Source organism: Marmota monax, unplaced genomic scaffold (assembly GCF_021218885.2).
Source record: "Marmota monax isolate L192 unplaced genomic scaffold, Marmota_monax_Labrador192_F-V1.1 WCK01_AAM20220418_F8-fsc00046, whole genome shotgun sequence".
NCBI classification, from domain to species: domain Eukaryota; kingdom Metazoa; phylum Chordata; class Mammalia; order Rodentia; family Sciuridae; genus Marmota; species Marmota monax.
Window position 1 is genome coordinate 9841333 of NW_026692486.1, and position 19558 is coordinate 9860890.

Sequence of the window (19558 nt, forward strand, 5' to 3'; positions counted from 1 at the left end):
AACCAGGGTTATAAAACAGGGGAAAGTTTCCACCATTACCTTGGTGTATGTATATTTAGGGATAGTTTCACTTCCCAGAGGCCACCCATTTGTGAGGTGACCCAGTGTGGATCATATAGTCAGGCTGAGCCTTAGGGATGGCAAAACAAACAAACAAACAAACAAACAAACAAACAGGAGGAACTTGGGTCCCTGAAAGACAGCAGGGAGCTGAGCTACTTGCCATCCTAGAATACCCACCCTGACTATTACTAAGAGAGAAATAAGCTCCTCTTTGATCTGAGCCATTGCGTTTGTGGTCTCTGCCCAGGCTCATCACTGGCTCCCTTTGTGACTCAAGAGTCATAATTAGTTGCACCAAGGCTAGAAAAATGTAAGATTGAGCAAGACTATTTTGAACAATATTAGTTTTTTAATTTGGTTTTTATTTGGGGGGAAGAATTTCTTTCATAGCTAGGTGAATCATAACTTAAAAAGGATAATCTTGGAGCACATCAATGGGAAAAGCAAGTAAATGAGAGTATTTTCTGAATAATAAGAAACAAACGCAAGCACCATACCATAGTACCTTGATCTTACTTTTCCCTCTAACCCATTATTTTTTATGTTGAGGATTTTAATATGTCTTTTAAGATTTTTTTAAACTCTCACCAATATTATCTTGGTGTGTGTATGAATTTTGTTGTGTTTAAGAATTTACAGACCCCACCTGAAGAGTTCAGATTCAGAAGGTCCAACAGGGCATTTTTACTGGGCATCCATAATTTTGACACAGTGGCTTATGGAGTATACTCCAAAAACATCTGCCTAAGAGACTTCCTGACTAGACTAAATAAAATTACTGTTATCAATTTCAACTTTACTCAACATAAAGCTTGGAAGAAATTATTGCCCAGCCTAGTGGTACCATCTGTAATCCCAGCAGCTGGGGAAGCTGAGGAGGGAGAATCAAAATTCAAAGCCACCCTGAGCAACTTATCGAGGCCCTAAGCAACTCAGCAAGACCCTATTTCTAAATAAAGTATTTTTAAAAGGCTGGGGATGTGGCTCAGTGGCTAAACACCCCTGGGTTCAATCCCTGGTACCAAAAAATACAGAGAGAGAGAGAGAGGGTGGGGGAGGGAGAGAGAGAGAATGAATTCTCACATTCTGCAAAAATATATTATCATTAATCCAAATCAGATACTAATGATGGAAATGTTACAAATCATTAGGAAAAATATTTACCTTAGCTTGGATTTCCATTTTCAGAATTGATCCAATGATTGTCAGCATGTCACTAATGATAATCATAATGTACCATCCATTGACAAATTCCATTTGATCAGAAACAGAAACTTCCTTCTTATAATGGAAGAGGAAAAAATTGACAAATTCCTTTAGAGGAAAGAAGAGAGGTACAGTGAATTTCCCTCTCTATCAAAATGCCATCTGCATTCCCAGAAAACATCAGCTCCTACCTGTTGAAGCTGAAGTCCTCTAACCACAGACCTGAAGCAGAGGAGTAACGAAGACAAGCAAGTCAGAATGACAGCAGCATCAAAGATCATCATGTAATGAGTGTTCTTCTGAACTAGAAGCAAAGAGCATACATAGTTTGTATGTGGTAAGACATTAATATGGTGGCATCTACTTCTTTTTCAGAATAATTCAGAAAATTCCAACTTTCTTTCCAGAAAGACAACAAAGAAAAGAAGACCTGACATTCTTCCAACCAGCATTTAACTAAGATTGAAAGCCCTTCTTTTGAAAATCACCATGGCCATCAATCAAATAAAATTATCAGCTTGTGATCTTTTGTTCTAAATAGAATTATCCTTCCCTCACCGCCTATTAACAGCTATTTTTCTGGGTGTAAATATTCCTTAAGTACCCACTATTCATTTGCCATTTTAGAGTTTGGGACACAGTAACAGACAAGATAGACAAGACTCCTGGTTTTCTGGAATTTCTGTTGTACTGCAGTGAGACAAGTTAAGAAGTAAATAAGTACATGGACAAAATACTTTCAGATAGAAGTCAGGGATATAGACCAAATAAATCACAATAGCTGATATGTAATGAGCACATTTCTTGACATAGCACCAAGTCCTTTATATGTTTATTTATTTTGTTTGTTTGTTTGTTTTGTTCTGTTTTGTTTTTGTGGTGCTGGGGATTGAACCCAGGGCCTTGTGCAAGTTACATAATTTGCCCAAGGTGATGTAAGTAGCAAAGTCAGGGTTTAAACCTCTGTCGGCTGTTTCCAGCACCTGTCATTCTATATTGTTAGTTCTTATCATCCCTAGGGGACTTGTTAGAAATGCACCTCAGAAACTCTATGGGTCTTCACATCCTCTAGGTGATGCTAATATTTGAGAACCACTGTAGTGTGTGGAGCGGTTGGGGTGGGAAAGTGGGGAGGAGTTCTGTGTATATTGCATAGTAAGAAGTCTCACCTAGGGGGCAGTAAGTTTTAGCTGATACCTGAGTGATAAGAAAGGGTCACCCACTCAGAGCTTTTGGAGAATCAAAAGTACAAAGTTGCTAGACATGGTGACATATGCCTGTAATCCCAGTGACTCAGGAGATTAAGTCAGGAGGATCAAAAGGCCAGCCTGTGCATCTCAGCAAGACTCTTTCTTGAAAAAATAAAAAGGGCTTGGAAGGTAACTCAGTGGTAGAGTGCTTGCCTACCATGTGTGAGGCCTTGGATTCAGTCCTTAGTATCATAAAAGAAAAAGTTTAGAATCTGGCTACATGGGTAGAGTCAATGAAGAAAGATGGACAAAGGCCTCAGCTCTGCTACAGAACTTATTTCTAGCCAGTTAGACTGCTCTATACAGATATAAAGGTAAAGTACTTAAGACTAGTTCTGTCCTGAAGCATCCTATTTGCCAAGGGGCACCTAAGGGCTACACAATGGCTACATCTACATTAGAAAAACTTCAAAACCAAGAAACAAACATTGAGAGGAAGCCTGTGTGCCAGGAATAGTATTTCATATCCTCTAATTTTCCCTAAAGTTTGTGGGAAAAAGCATTATGGTGTTACAGATGACAAAACAGGTTTGTCTTTGAAATAAACAAGTTTGTGATTGAAATAAACTTTGTGATTCAAGAGCCTCATATATTCAAAGTTGCCTGTCAGTGCAAAAAAAAACCTACAATGCAGAAATTTCTTTTCATTTACTCATATTATATCATTATTTCATTATTACTTTTGAACTTGGTAAATCAATTAGTAGGAACCCCTAAAACAGTAATTATCCAAATACTGTCTGAGCAAGGATTACTACCCATTCCTGGGTGCAGATACCGGCCATGATCCCTTTTCTCAATGGAATCCAAGAACCCCTGACCTAATTATTAAGCACCCATTGTTATTGATGAGGGATAGATAAAATGTATAGATCTAATTTGGATCTAAAATCTAATGGATAGATAATCTATCCATAAAATAGACAGATAAATTCTTTCCAGGCAGTTTTCTCAAGTCCTTAGTCTCCAGCTGCAAAATTCTTGACAGTATTCAGTATAGACCTGGATTCTAAGAGTAGACCCTTTTCTCCTTTAGTCTACTTTTTAACCTGGATGGAAGACAATTATAACATGTGGGATGCTTCAGGGTAAAATCATACCTGACTTCTCCCTGGCTGCATGACCATAGACACTATGCATAACTTCTGAGCCTTGGTTTCTTCCTCTGTAAACAAGGATTCAGCCTCTCACAAAGATATTTTAAAATATTAAAAGGAGAAAAATGAAGATAGAAATATGCAATATGCATTCAATAAATATCGATTTGGTACATGTAGATTATAGCGGGGTCTATGAGTATGTTCTTGGTAAGGAGTAGGCAAGCAAGGACACGTGGACAATGGAAGGAGTCATTTCAATACTAATAATTTACATATTACCTGAAATATCAGGTATCTACTGATACTGCAGAGAACTGGGGACTTGGGAATCTTTTAATTGGTGCTCCACACATCTTTTGGGCAGTGATTTAATAATCATTTTACTTTTTTTTTTTTTAGTAAGCATTCCAAAAATGAGTAGAACTTATCACTTACTTGATCCAGATACATGCCAGTCTTTACATTCCCGGATGGAAATGTCATTATCTAAACTTATCTTAATTCTTCCACTATGAGCTTTGTTGTCAAATGTTATCTGTGAAGAAATAAAAAAGGTCAAAGACATATGTACAGTTTTTGAAGCTAAAATACCACGATGTACTGATTGAGAAGCAATTCTTTTGGTACAGGAGATCCAGATTCCCATCTCCAACCTATTGCTACCTCTATTCAACCTTGGGAAGTTTTCTTTATTTCTCTGTGAATTGAGAAGATTGTAGGAGTCTTCTGTAGAGAACTTTTAGTCTCCAAAACCCTGTGTTTCTAGGACAGCACTCCACCCCTGCACACCTTCTATAACAAGAGTACCTACTCCGTCTACGGGTTCTAAGTCCCTCCAGACACCCTCTTGATGTGGTAAGAGCTGGTGCTGCTATGTTTTACCCTAACTTCCAGCAGGGCCTCAGCTGGGGGTAGATTTTCAGTGCTCCTGCAAGTTTTACTAACACAGGCGCTCATTCTGTCTTGACACATTTCAGGTGGAGCTTTCAAAATGTTCATTCTGGGCCTAGATTGTGTGGTCACTCTAGCTTCACATATATTATAAAGGGCTTGGTGACAGTAAGTCGCCAGCCATGTCTTGCTTCTGGGATAACCAGTAAAACACAGGGCAACAAGCAGAGTGAAGCTATGCTGAAATGCCCCCCACAGGCCTCCTGCTGTCTTCCCCTTCTAGCTGCCTCCCTCTTCCATGCAGGGAAAGGGAAGACAAGGCAAGAAAATCAATCCTTGCCCCACAGCACCCCACTGCCCCTCACCTCCCCTCTCTTCTTCTCTCCCTCTCAAATCCAGAAGCAGTTTTGTTGAAAGTCTGTAATTTGAATAATTTTATTGAAGCTTCTTCATGTGAGGCAGTCAGATTCACTTCAGATATGAGATTTCAAATGGGTTTAGAATCTTGTCACTCTGTTTGTCATGATGAATTACAAGCTTCTTTCCTCACAAGTAACAGAGAGCACTGTCATTGACTGTTCTTCACAGTGGCTAGAAGACCCAGAACAGCCTCATGCAATAAAAATGCTCAGTATTATGTGGCAGAGTCAGAAATCCTTGCCAAGGAGAAAATGTTTTGTTTGAAGAGCATTAGAATCTTATGAATAATAGGTGCTCATTAAATATCTGGAATGAGTAAACCATGATTTAATGTCAATCGCATCTCAAATAAGGTTCAGAAGAAGCTGAATGCCTCATACAAAAAAGAAAAATATATTGGATAGAATTAGAAAAAATTAAAAAGCACAGGGGAAAAAATTGGTAAATTTGAAAACACAGCAATAAACACCATCCAAAATGAAAAACACAGAGAATAAATATTGAAACATGAAACAAATAAGCAGAACATTAGCAAAGCTATGGGACAACTTTGAGTGACCAAATATACATGTAATTGAATTCTCTAAAAGGTGAGGAGAAAATGACAGAAAAATATGGAAAGAAATCATGACAAATAAATATCAAATGCAATAAAAACTACAAATCACCAACCAAAGATGCTCAATGAACCTCAAACATAGGAAACATGAATAAAATAACCTCAAGGCATTTCACAGCCAAATTGCTTAAATTAAAAAATAAAGAGACAATGTTAAAAAGAGTCAGGGGGAAAACACATCCTGGTCAGAGAAACAAAGATAAGGATGACAGCAGATTTCTCATCAGAAACAGTATAAGATAGAAGAGTTATATCTTTAAAGTACCATGGAGGGGACGGACAAGATATCTATATCCAAACTGTATTTTAAAATAAAGTCAAATTACTTATTCAGATGTAAAGCTGAAAGAATTCATCATTGGCTGACCTGGACTGTAAGAAATGTTAAGGGAGGTTGGGGTTGTGGCTCAGTGGTAGAGTGCTTGCCTAGCCCGAGTGAGGCATTGGGTTCAATCCTTAGCACCACATTAAAAAAAAAAAAAAAAAAAACTAAATAAACAAAATAAAGGTATTGTGTCCATCTACAACTAAAGATATTTTTTAAAAGAGAAAGAAATGTTAAAGAAAGCCCTTTGTCAGAAGGAAAATGATACCAAATGCAAAACTGTTCTACAAACAAGAATGGAGTACACTGGAAATGGTAGGTACATAAGAAATATACAGATACTTTTCTTATCATTTTAATCATTTTTTTAAATAATTGGCTGTTTAAAGAAAAATAATAATAAGGTATAACCAAAGAGTAACAGGTGAGTGATCTGATAAACTCACATGACAGCATCGTGTGCTTTCTACAGAGCTTTATAACTCCATAACACATACAGAAATAAATTGTTGTATGAGTTTGTCAAGATGAACCCAACTACCATGTACAACCCTTAAGCTCTAATTTTAAAAAAGGAAAGAAAGAAATTGTGTGACAACAATAACATAAAAACTAAGATGAGAGATGTGCAATCATGGTTATAAGGTTCTAAAACTACTATTCATGCAGTAAAGTAGCATCACTGGAAGGTAGATTTTAGAGATGTATACTATAAGCCCCAGGATAAAACATCAAAGACGTATAACTAAAATGAGAAATGAAATAATAAAAAATACTTAATCAAAAAGGGCAGAGGGCTGGGGATGTAGCTCACTGGTAGAGTGCCTGCCTAGTATGTGTGAGGCACTGGGTTCGATCCTCAGCATCATATAAAAACAAACAAATAAAATAAAGGCATTCTGTCCATCTACAACTACAGAAAAAAAAATTAAAGAGGGCAGAAAAAAAGGGAAACCATTAATAACCACAAAAAAATAAATGTCCTAAGCATGCTAATGAAAAGAGATTGTAAGACTGGATAAAACAGGATGACCCAATTTTATGCCTAACCAGAAACCCACTTTAAATAAAAAGACACAAATAGACTAATATTAAAAAGATAAAAAAGATTTAGCATGTTAACACTAATCAAAAGAAAGCTGAAGAGTAAAGAATGTTATCAGGGTTAAAAACTACTGTTTCATAATGATGAAAGAACTAATTCTTCAAGAGAATATAAGAATCCTAGATATTTATTCCTCTAATAAAGATCTTCAAAGTACATGATGCACAAATCATTAAAGTACTATGCATGATTGAAAATGCGCTGTTTTTTTTTTCCTTTATAAATCTAACTGGGGGCACCCACACAAAGGTTTAAAAATAGCTGTTGAAGGTCAAGAGCGGTAGCCCCGTGGTAGAGTCCTTCACCTCACATGGACAAAGCCCTCTGTTGAAACTCCAGCACCACAAAAAAACAAAGGCAACAAACACGGAAAACCAAGAAGAGTAGTTGTTTTCTAGTACATAACAAATACTTAAGTCAGTCCTGTATATATATTATCTCACATCTTGGTGATAATCTTGTCAGTCAGGCAGACATTGATTTTTGTTTTATAGATGAGAAAACTGAGGTGCAAACCACATAAGTAATTTGCCTAACATTAGATAGCTACTAACTGGTGAGCTGAAATTAGACTTATCTAACTCCAGATCCCCTACATTTTGTATCAGATATATGCTGTGTAGTCCATGTTTCCTTCCAAGGATACAGGTGCATTAATGGATTTTATGATTAAATCACTTCATAGGACACAAGCTCTACTGCAGTTCTGTGAGATACAATGCTAAATTCACCATAAAGAGGCATAGCTTAGGATGATCCACCAATAATGTTGAAAATAAAATAAATCTGCCTGTGGCTAAAACACCAGTTTGCTGATACCACTGAACTGGGCCACTGACAAGGGTCCAGATCTCATAAATATTTCATTTACCTGTCCCACAAATATTTTTGTCACCTTTATTTTTGCTGAGGGATCACAACATTAACAAAATGGTTCCTGACTTCAAGGGGCTTTCTACCAGCAGGTAGGGGGGTGAACAAAAGAGGAAGCCCACAAAACACCTAGGAGTTCACTGTGTAGAATGTATTTCTAACCAAGGAATCACAGAGAAGTCCATGAAGAAGGTAGAAAAATTAGAAAACACCTGAAAATTGTCATTTCTTGAACCCAAGAGAGAAAGAATAAAGAGAGGAGATTGTGGATGATAGCTGAAGTTTAAGAAATCAAGTAACACTGATAGTTCATAACTTGCTGATAATATTAGGATCAAAATATGTAGCCTAATTCTAACTAGTCTTATGGTTTTAGTGCTTTTTCTTGTTAAATGTTCTGTATAACTATTACATTACATTATATGCTAGATTTTTTTTCTAACCTCAATCTCTGAAAACTTGTGTTTTTTTTTACAATTAGCTGACTATCAGAAGCATAGCTTTTGATTAAAACGACCATTGAAGTAACAAAAATCTGGATCATATGAAGCCAAGTTGTTTCAAACGCTCTTCTGCTATGACCAAACAGTAGCAGGTGAGTGATCTGATCTTGTGAGCTGTTAAAATCACATGAGAGCATCTCTTGCTTGCTAGAGAGCTTTACAGCTCCACCTGCAACTGGAATGCAGACAACATAGAAGTGATGGGGTGGGCGGAAGGAGGAGAGACATTCAGAGCATTCAGAGGCAATGTGAGAAAGCCACTGTGAGCAATAACCCGAAGGCTAAACCATCCACAATGAGGAAACTCAGTAGGGAACCCTGGACTCACAACCACACACCTCTGCTCCTTTCATGTATGAAAATCAACTCTGCGCCGGACACTATTCTTGGTACTGGAGATAAGACAAGCCCCTGCTGTTACAGAATTTCTCAAGTAGATAATTTATAGCAAAATAGAGCTAGCTGTATCCATACCCCACTTACAAACATTCATGTGGAAATATTTTGTCATTTTGATCTTGCCTCAATACAAGTATGTGAAGCATATAACTAGATAAAATGATTTTTTTTTCCTCCAGATTGGAACCGAATTCAGTGCACCTCACACTTACAGTCAGAGTAAAATCATAGCAGTCAGGGAGCTCCTGATGACGAACTGTCTGCAGGTTAATGGCTTTCAGTTTAAACTGAAGCTCCACTGTCACCAGTCTAGAAAAGAGAGGAGGCATTGGCTCAGCGGCAGCACACACACAAACAAACACAAGTTACGTTCCTGTCTGTTTCCCTTACCTGTGGAAGTCCAGCGTGAAGTTGAGTTTATTTTCTTCTGATGTTCCAATATGAAAAGCCTCACCCGGTTCTACAAAGAAACATTCTGCCACAGAAAGAAACAAAAACATGATGTAGTGTCTAAAACAGAAAAATAAAACTGCATTTTGAAAGGATAGCACATTTAAGATCAGTTATTCAGAGCCTCATGTTTTTCTGAAATAAGATTTTGGAAGCTAGACATCAATACCACTTGGTTACAGGGCCTCCTGTGTTTTTAAGACACGAGAGACCACAGCACTTCTGGGTTGGTTGGGAGATGGAGACTCTAGCTCCTCCTTAGAATGCCCTCTTGCTTCCTTGTCTTTTTAAGCCTAACTCTGAGTGCCTCTCACTTCCTTTTGGTATCCTAAACACAGGATTTGAAGCATTTGCAGTGCTTAAGATTTTCTAAATGGTTTAAATGCCTTGTTTTTAAAAATATTATGTGTTGACAATTTTTTCTCTATAAGCAATTTTTTAATAAAGAAAAGCATTTTAGCCAGGTTTGGTGGTGTGGCACACACCTATAATCCTAGCAGCTCGGGAGGCTGAGGCAGGAGGCTTGTGAGTTCAAAGCCAACTTTAGCAACAGCGAAGGGTTAGAAACTCAGAGAGACCCTTTATCTAAATAGAATACAAAATAGGGCTGGGGATGTGGCACAGTGGTTGAGTGCTCCTGAGTCCAGTTCCCAGTACCAAAAAAAGAAAAGCAGCATTTTAGAAAAATTTCACTAGTTGCTACCATTGTCCTTTACTATCCCTCTTAATACAATACATAAAGAGTTTGTGAGCCCATGATGTGTCGTAGACATACTACTCATCTCTTTAATTGACTTTTGGGCATGAGAGGTGGTGTAGTATAGTGTCCAAGCACAGACAGCCTGGGCCAACTTTCAGTGCTGCCTCTTACTAGCTCCATCCTGAGCAGAGCTCTTAACTCTCTGAGCCATACTTCAACCTTCTATGGGGGATGATAATAAACCTTGCTTTATCTGGGTTTCTGTGAGGATTCATGAGTTGTAGTAAAGGCTTAGAACAGAAGCTGACACAATGACTTCCGTATAATTCTTACTATGCCCTAATAGTGACCATATCAATGTTTTCAGAGATGAAATAAATGATTTTAGGTACAAAGCAAAGAGTTAAAAACTAAACTTCCAGCTTATAGATGAACATCACCTGTTTCAATTTCGGGATCAATGTCAAAAGTGTCATTTCCAGGACAGATGCTTCCTTGCTTGTAGAAATGCTGACAGATTGCCATAGCAGACTGCTTGGTCCCCTTGTTTTCATAAGCATGATTCCCAACTGAAATGTTGCGCAGCTCCAAGTACTGCGACCAAAAAGAAATAGAAAGTGGCATGCCAGCCAGGGCAGAGGTGAGCCATGATGTCCCTCCCTCCCCAGCTCTGGCAGGTTCCCACCTCCCCTCAGGGCAGAGATACTAATATGCAGAGTAAGTGACTTTCTGCTGAGCACCTGGAAGGCTAAGGGCAAAGAGCACCCTTGAACTTGAATTCTGGTTTCAAGACTTATCTCTGTCTGTCACACATTTTCTGAGCTCTGGTTCCTTATCTGCAAAACTAAAGCCTGAAACCACACCATCTTTGAGGTTCTTTCCTTCCTTAAAGAACTATGTCCAGAGACTGATTGTTACAGTCAGTGTGAGTAAAAATGTTGTTTATCTTTGAAATATTTCCTACAAGATCAGAGTTCTACTTACAACTATAATAGAAATGGGATACACTTGTTCCAGGCTCACCATTTAAACTTTTTCTTTTAAAAAAACGGAACTCAATTTTTATAATACAGTTTAATCACTTTCTTGGAAATGTTTCCCTTGTTTCAGTGAGTCCTCTAAATAAAACAAAAGAATACTTTTACAAATAAGAATCCTATGGTACCTTGAAATAATTGCCAATGTACACCTGATGGATTTCTGTAGACGGTTCCAGAGCTTACCCTGAGCAATACGTTTAGCACAATTGGTGATATAAAGATAGGTATGTGATACCTGTCTCTCCTGGAATTAACAATTTTGTATGATGGACACAGAACAATAATTCTACAAAAGATGCATGGGAAACATGCCTTGATAAATGAAGGAAATAATTTATAATATGGGCCTATGCGGTACATTCCAAGCTGGGCCTTGCCAAGGTCACCAATGAGCAACATGTTACCAAATCTATGGTAGTTCTTCATCCTCATCTAACTTCACTCCTCCATTGTGTTTGATGTGAGATGAGTGTGTGGTTGGAAGGCAGTACCCTGGGGAACTTCTGAAGACACTGCAAAGGGCACTTAAGTGGCTGTGACCTCTGTGGGGCTTTAATCAGGCTGGATATCTGTCCCTCTGGCCTCTGCAGCCTTGAGAGGAAATTATTACTCAGATGCAAGATCCCAAATCATCCTTTGGATGATAATATACAAACATAATTAAAAGCTGAGTAGTGATGTGGCACCAAAAGCAAAGAAAATTAAAACTGATTGCTCCTGATTATAGAATGCTTGTTTGTGGCCCTTCTATGATCTCCAGATCCAACCACCTATAATGAGTCTTATGAGCTCATTCGCAAACATCTGAGCTCCTGTTCTATAACTCTCCTTTTGTGGAATAAAACCACAAAAGAATAAAAACACAATTCTTTGTTGCTGCACACTGCTTATGGAGCTATAGACATATTTATAAAGATAGTCTATATGTTTCTATCTTTAAATCTATATCATGGGAAATATTATGCAATAAGGTCTCTGATTCTAGGTGAATTCTTTAGAAAATAACCAAGAAATGGTAGAGCAGGTGAGTGGGGAAAAAAAGGGAGGCGAACCAGACACAGGAATTTATACAGTATGAGTTAAAAGAATAAAAGATTCCAAGAAGAACTTAAGGCCTTTACACATAAGCAACTGGCCAAAAAGAGGCAGCAGTCTGGGGAGCAGGTGGAAGAGAACTCAAAGCTGCTGTGGACTGGCAGCTCTGAGGAGCAGCACAAAGCACAGTGAGCAGCGGATTGGGAGTCACCTCATCCTCGCGCTGGCCAAAAGCTGGTAGTGTGTGTGGGGGGAATTTCTTCAGGAAAAAGACAAATCTTTGAGAATTGTCCAAATTTAAGGGGCAGATGAAAGAAAAGGAGTCAGTGAAGATGACTCAAAAATGACTGAGGAAGTAAGATGAAAGTCAGGACCTAGCATTAAAACAAAATAACTAGGTCTTTGACACTCAAATGTAGATGCACAGGTAAAACATGAAAAGCATAGTAAAATGTGAAACTGTTAAAATTGCAATATTTGATCAGAATGAGCCCTGATGGTTATCCAGCTAGATGCCATCTGATGTCTAAGCTCTTTAGCATGAACCATTTCCAACTCCACAGATACATGTGGAATAACTCATCTCTTAATCATAAAAATTCTATTTGTTCATAAAAATAGATAGTATTCATCCTCAGCTAAAACTGAGTGCTTGGAAGATAGTTGGGACTCACCTGCCCAAAGAAAATCACCATGGTTAGTATTATTTATTTACATACTAGTGCAGTGGTTTGAATGTAGTATGATCCTCCCAAATTCTTATGTTAGAAATTAAACCACAATATGATAATACTAAGAGGTGAGACTTTTAGGAGGTGATTAGGAAAGAGAAGCCCCTATGAATGGGATTGAGAACATTATAAAAGGACTAAAAGTAAGATAGGTCCTTTAGCCCTTCCACCATGTGAGAACACAGCCTGCAGATGCCTTGGTCTTAGATTTTCTAGCCTAAGAACTGTAAGAAATGGATTTCTGTTGTCTATAAGTTACCCAGTCTCAGGTATTTTATTGTAGTATCAAGAATAGACCAACTAGGATGCAACTAGGATAAAGAATCTATATTGATTTTTACATTTAAAGAATATGGAGATCTGATAAGCAGAATGACCCGAATGCCAAATATTGTATTTTAAAGATTGATTTTAGGCCTGTCAATAATAGCGAAGATGTTTTGTAAAGAATTTTAATGGACTGTTTATCTCTTGCCTCTAATTAACACACTTCCCCCCCCCAAAAAAAAAAAAAACTTACTAATTTCGTGCTGAGTACCTTAGAGAAATTTAATACACTTAAAATGAAAAATCTCAAAATCAAGTCTCTTCAAAATACAGCGCCATTTCTTATTCAAAACACTAGAAATAGTAGAAACATACGTCAATTTTGTAAAAGCTATATATGCTAAACCCAAGGCCAATATCATTCTAAATGGAGTAAAATGGAAGCATTCTCTCTGAAAACTGGAACAAGACAGGGATGCCCTCTTTCACCACTTCTATTCAAACATAGTCCTTGAAACTCTAGCCAGAGCAATTAGACAGATGAAAGAAATTCAAAGGGTACAAATAGGAAAAGAAGAATCAAACTATCACTCTTTGCTGATTCTATACTTAAGAAGACAAAAAAAAAAAAAAAAAAAAAAAAAAACAAAAAAAAAACCCACCAGAAAACTTCTAGAATTATAAATGAATTCAGCAAAGTAGCAGGATATATAAAATCAACACCCATAAATCAAATGCAATTTCTCCTCTGAAAGAGAAATTAGGAAAACTACCTCATTCACAATAGCCTCAAAATAAAATAAAATAAAATTCTTGGGAATCAACTTAACAAAAGAGGTGAAAGACCTCTACAATGAAAACTACAGAACACTAAAGAAAGAAATTGAAGAAGACCTTAGAAAATGGAAAGATTTCCCATGCTCTTCGATAGGCAGAATTAATATTGTCAAAATGGCCATACTACCCAAAGTGCTATACAGATTCAATGTGATTCCAATTATAATTCCAATGTCATTCATTATAGAAATAGAAAAATCAATCATGAAATTCATTTGGAAAACTAAGAGACCAGAATAGCCAAAATGATCCTTAGCAAGAAGAATGAAGCAGGAAGGATCACAATACCAGACCTTAAACTATACTCCAAAGCGATAGTAACAAAAATGGCATGGTATTGGCACCAAAACAGACATGTAGACCAATGGTACAGAATAGAAAACACAGAGACAAACCCACATAAATACAGTTATCTCACACTAGACAAAGGAGCTGAAAACATACATTGGCAAAAAGATAACCTCTTCAACAAATGGTGCTGGGAGAACTGAAAATCCATCTGCAGCAAAATGAAATTAAACCCTTACCTCTCACCACACACAAAACTCAACTCAAAGTGGATCAAGGACCTAGAAATTAGACCAGAGACCCTGTGTCTAATAGAGGGAAAAAGTAGGCCCAACTCTTCATCACATCAGATTAGGCCCCGACTTCCTTAACAAGACTCCCAAAACACAAGAAATAAAATCAAGAATTAATAAATGGGATAGATTCAAACTAAGAAGCTTCTTCTCAGCAAAAGAAACAATCAATGAGGTGAAGAGAGAGCCTACATCTTGGGAACAAATTTTTGCCACACTCATGTCAGATAGAGCACTAATCTTCAGGATATATAAAGAACTCAAAAAGCTTAACACCAAAAAAAAAAAAAAAAACCAATCAATAAATAGGCTAAGGAGCTGGACAGATACTTATCAGAAGAAGATATACAATCAATCAACAAATGTATATGAAAACATGTTCAACATCTCTAGCAATTAGAGAAATGCAAATCAAAACTACTCTAAGATTTCATCTCACTCCAGTCAGAATGGCAGTTATCAATAATACAAACAAAAATAAGTGTTGGCAAGGATGTGGGGAGAAAAGGCACACTCATACACTGCTGGTGGGATTGCAAATTGGTGCAGCCAATCTAGAAAGCAGTATGGAGATTCCTTAGAAAACTTGGAATGGAACCACCATTTGACCCAGCTATCGCACTCCTTGGTCTATACCCAAAGGACTTAAAACCAGCATACTTATAGCAGCACAATTCACAATTGCTAAACTGTAGAAGCAACCTACATGTCCTTCAATAGATGAATGGATAAAGAATATGTGGCATGTATACATAATGGAATATTACTCAACATTATAAGAGAATAAAATTATAGCATTTGCAGGTAAATGGATGGAGTAAGAGAATGTCATGCTAAGTGGAGTTAGCCAATCCCCATAAAACCAAAGGTTGAATGGTCCCTCTGATAAGTGGATGCCGATTCCAAATGGACAGAGGCATGAGAAAAATGGAGGAACTTTGAATTGAGCAGAGGGGAGGGAGAGGAGGGGGGTAGGTATTGGGGCAGGTGGAAGATGGTGGAATGTGATGGACATTATTACCCTAGGTACATGTATGACTGCACATATGGTGCAACACTACATCGTATAAAATCAGAGAAATAAAAAGTTGTGCTGCAATTGTGTACAATGAATAAATATGTGTTCTGCTATAATATATAACTAATTAAAATAAATAAATAAAAAGAGAAATGGAAAAAAACTAATCGCTTGAGCATTATGCTATTTCTTCCCTACAAATTGTAGGACGTAATTTTGTTTAACAATTTATGCAACTTATTTCTATCACTAATTTTTCTACTCCCAATGCTAACCAAAATCTTAATGCCATAAAGACGTATTTTATTCTAACAATTTTTCATCACAGTGCATAGATTGTCTCTAGAAAATGAAGAGTCACAATCACACTAAAATTATGTTTTGAAGAAGAGTTGTAATAATTATGAAACATTGCTATAAACTAACCCAGGTTGGAAATACCAACTTCAAGAACACTTTCAGCTACAAAATAAGATACTTGGGATCTCGCTAAAGTACTATTTCTAGAAAAAAAAAATGATTAGAGACTCACCAGTATCAAAAACAATTTTATTTTTTGTTTGACAGGTAGTCGATAGCACAATAAAATCATTGTAATATATGACATTAAAGCCTTACTTTATTTTAAATGAACTTTCAGATCTTGATTGCTATATAAACTCTGCAAAGTTAATAATCTCACTATTTGTTGAGGCCCTCTGCAAACAGGAGCTCTGAAGACTTAATGAAAACTTTAATCAGGCTCATGGTTAATCATTTAAAATCTTTGAAGTTCCCATGCCAAGCCCTATCTCTGAAGCTTTTAATTAAGTCGTTAAAGTATCTATTTCTATTAGTGCTAAACAAAAGCTTTTCTCAAATTCTAGTTTCATAAATGTTTATTGGCAATGCTTTTTAAAAGACAATTTTAAAATGACCTTATACATAAGACATTTCCACATGAAACTATTCCCATTCTGTCCTTAAGGGTCAGTTTCTATGATGTATATGGCTACCATTTTCCCAGTCTGTTCCTTTCCCTCATTGACTTACCCGGTTCATTGCAAAGACGATCTGATCATACACATCATTTTGTGTGTACACTGCATACGTGTCATCCATTCGGTCCATATAGCCTTTTAGGAAGAGGTGTTTGAATGCTATAGTGTTCTCTTCTTTAAAAGCTACCACCATCTGGTTACTTAGTCCAAAAAGGACCAGCTTAAAAGAAAAAAGAAACAGTAAGCAGGGGAAAAATCTGAATAGAAAAAGTGGAGGCAGATAGTACAGCGGCTTGAACAGCAAACGAGAGTTTCCATGAATTCCATAGGATACCAAGGAGGTTTGCAGCTGCTGGATACTGCATGGTAAGAAAGTCCAAGTCCCATGGCCAAACTATATTCCTAGGCTTCATTTCCAAAATGGTGACAATAAGACTAATATTTAAAAATATCCTTTCAACTCATCTCTAAGTTAAAGTATATTAATATAATGTGTTCTTAATATTTAGGCAGGATTGACTCCAGAGTTTCACATGAAACTCAATTGTTCACACACAAAAATCTGTTTCACTGCTCTGCTGCCATAGTAACAGAAACTCTTTCAATCATACCCCAAAGCTTGCTTTACTCTTTCATCTTTTCTTCTCTCCCAAATTATTTCAATATCTACTCTATTCTCCCTCTCCCCTAGGCTCCCCATTTAGAAAGTGTACTCTGAGCCAGCATAGTGGCATGTTCTATAATCAAAGCAACTCAGGAGGCTGAGGAAGGAAGATCAAAAGTTCATGGCCAGCCTCAGTAACTTAGCAACCTGTCTGAAAGGACTGGGGATGTGTGGCTCAGTAAAGCACCCCTGGTTCAATCTTCAGTATCAAAAAAAGACTTAGATCCCAAGGTGAGTCAGGGAATATTTTATATGAAAGGGGGAGCAACACTGAGCACCTATAAAATAGTGCCATAAACTATTCCAGGAACTTTCCTCATATTAATTAACCAACCCCTCAGCATAGTCCCTAATATAACAAATTTACAAATGAGTTCATAAAGGATCAGAGAAGTTAAACAACTTTTTCAAGCCACAACATTAGTAAGTGTTCAATCAAATTAGAACCCATACCCAGGAGACTAAATCTAAGCTCTCTCTACCCTTTTACACTATGCAAAGCAATGCAGTGCTCCATCAGCAAAGAAACTGAGAAATCTTTCCCTTCTTCCTCCCATTAAGATGTCTGACCAACACCACACGTTCATCCCCTCCACCTAAATTGGCTCTCATTCCTCAGGACCCTCTTTAAGCCAAATGTCCTCATTCAAATTCCAATAAGATGATAGTTTGATGACCAAAAAAGTCTCCAAAGATTTCCCAGGATATTCTTACCAATTCATTCAAATACATGAATACCTTCCACATGCCAGTACTGAGCTGGGTGCTGAGGACATAATGAGGTCATTGCCCTGAAGGGCCTGGTGACAGACAAGAGTAAGAGTGACTGAGATTATAATTCAGAGACTGAGCCAGGTAAAGGGAAAGGATAATTCTTAGGAGGGTGCCTATCATTGCTACAAACACAAATATTTCCAACTTAACAGAAAGATTCCTTTTTTATAAAAAGAGATAAACTGTCACCATGACACCCTCATTTGCTCAGTGACAAAGTTGCCTTTATGTGATATTTGTTTGATTGCTCAAGTACTAGTAAAGAAACATTACAATAAAGAAACCCTAAGTTTCTTGTTAAAAGCTCACCTAAACACCTTTTACATGCTTATTACCAACAGGCTTAAACCACTGGCCAATTTTCTTGTTGACCACCCTACTAATTATAAGAAGGTTAGATGGACTCCCTAAAAGATTAAAGCGCATTGAGAACCTAAGAGTTAGAGAATATAAACCTGAGTTTGAATCTCAGTTCTATTCTTCCAGTTTCCTGACTGTGACATGTTATTTTGTCACACCGAGCCTCAGTGCCCTGTGTGTAAAATAGAGATCCCATTACCCACCTCCAATTTGTTTTGAAAATTGAATATGATGATATCTATAAAAATATTTAGTATGGTCTACAGAAAATACTCAGTGTGGTACCTATTATTATTTTTTCAAGCAATAATACTTTCATTTAGTTGATACATAGTCCCCTATATACAAAACAACACAGATAAACTTTATTGTGACACATTGTTTTAGCACCTGGAAATTAAGATGTTCAATTCAAAGTTGACAAATACTATATTGAGAATCCAGAATCTGTTTTGAGGGTGAAATATTAGAGAGAGAGTACACCTGCCTCTGAAGTCTTGATTCTGCCACTGGCTAGCCATGTTGGCTTTTTTAAAACTATAAGCATCAGTCTCCTTTTCTGCAATATGAGTAATGCTAGTATTTTATTAATTTTAAATAAAATGGTTTGTCAGAATTAAGTAAAATAATATACTAGAACAGAGTATCATCCAAATGTTCATTTCCCTTAACATAACCCCCAGTATTAGAAACTCATGCAAGAATTCTACCAACTTCATAGGATTATAGGAATTACCCTTGGTGTCTCCCAGTTACAAAGCAATTAAAATTAAAAATGTCAGGATTTTATTTTTTTCACAAATCTCTCTTTTAACACCAGTTGTCCATCAAAAAGAGAAAGCAAAAATTAACAAAAGAAAAAAACCTATCATCTACTTTCACCATTAGCATCTGCTTGTTTTGTTTTGTTTCGTTTTGTTTTTCTTCCTTCCTTTCTCCCCCCCACTCCCTGCCCTATGGTTTTTTTTTTTTTTTTTTTTTTTTTTTTTTTTTTTTTAAATATTTATTTATTTATTTATTTTAGTTTTCGGCGGACACAACATCTTTGTTTGTATGTGGTGCTGAGGATCGAACCCGGGCCGCACGCATGCCAGGCGAGCATGCTACCGCTTGAGCCACATCCCCAGCCCTGCCCTATGGTTTTAACAAGAGATAATTACTCTCATCAGAAGGAAAACATATTTTCAAAAGAATGAATTACAACTACTATATATAGGCATCACAAAATATGGTTTTCAAAGAAATTTAAAAGATGTCAAGGCAATTAGATTCAAAATTTCCCTATTAATTAAAATGGTTCCATCTCTCACTGGCTATGACAATTTTCATTTAACTTCACATTCTCCCTCTGCATAGTTCTCATGGTC

General features: G+C 37.0%; 1 protein-coding gene and 1 long non-coding RNA gene across 2 annotated transcripts in view; one reads left to right on the forward strand and one right to left on the reverse strand.

The window, feature by feature from the left end:
• Nucleotides 1–19558, reverse strand: part of Mcoln3 (mucolipin TRP cation channel 3) — a 36244-nt gene that overhangs the window by 6523 nt on the left and 10163 nt on the right. Inside the window, exons 3-9 of the mRNA XM_046443260.2 lie at nt 16446–16613; nt 10345–10498; nt 9145–9229; nt 8967–9063; nt 4055–4154; nt 1461–1573; nt 1228–1377 (exon numbers count right to left, since the gene is read on the reverse strand). Of these exons, the coding sequence (XP_046299216.1) occupies nt 1228–1377; nt 1461–1573; nt 4055–4154; nt 8967–9063; nt 9145–9229; nt 10345–10498; nt 16446–16613 (867 nt within the window). The remainder of the gene's footprint in view (nt 1–1227; nt 1378–1460; nt 1574–4054; nt 4155–8966; nt 9064–9144; nt 9230–10344; nt 10499–16445; nt 16614–19558) is intronic.
• On the forward strand, nt 1440–1793 carry LOC124091974 (uncharacterized). Its single transcript, XR_006851475.2, has 2 exons — nt 1440–1553; nt 1645–1793. It is a non-coding gene; the product is annotated as an uncharacterized LOC124091974 (long non-coding RNA).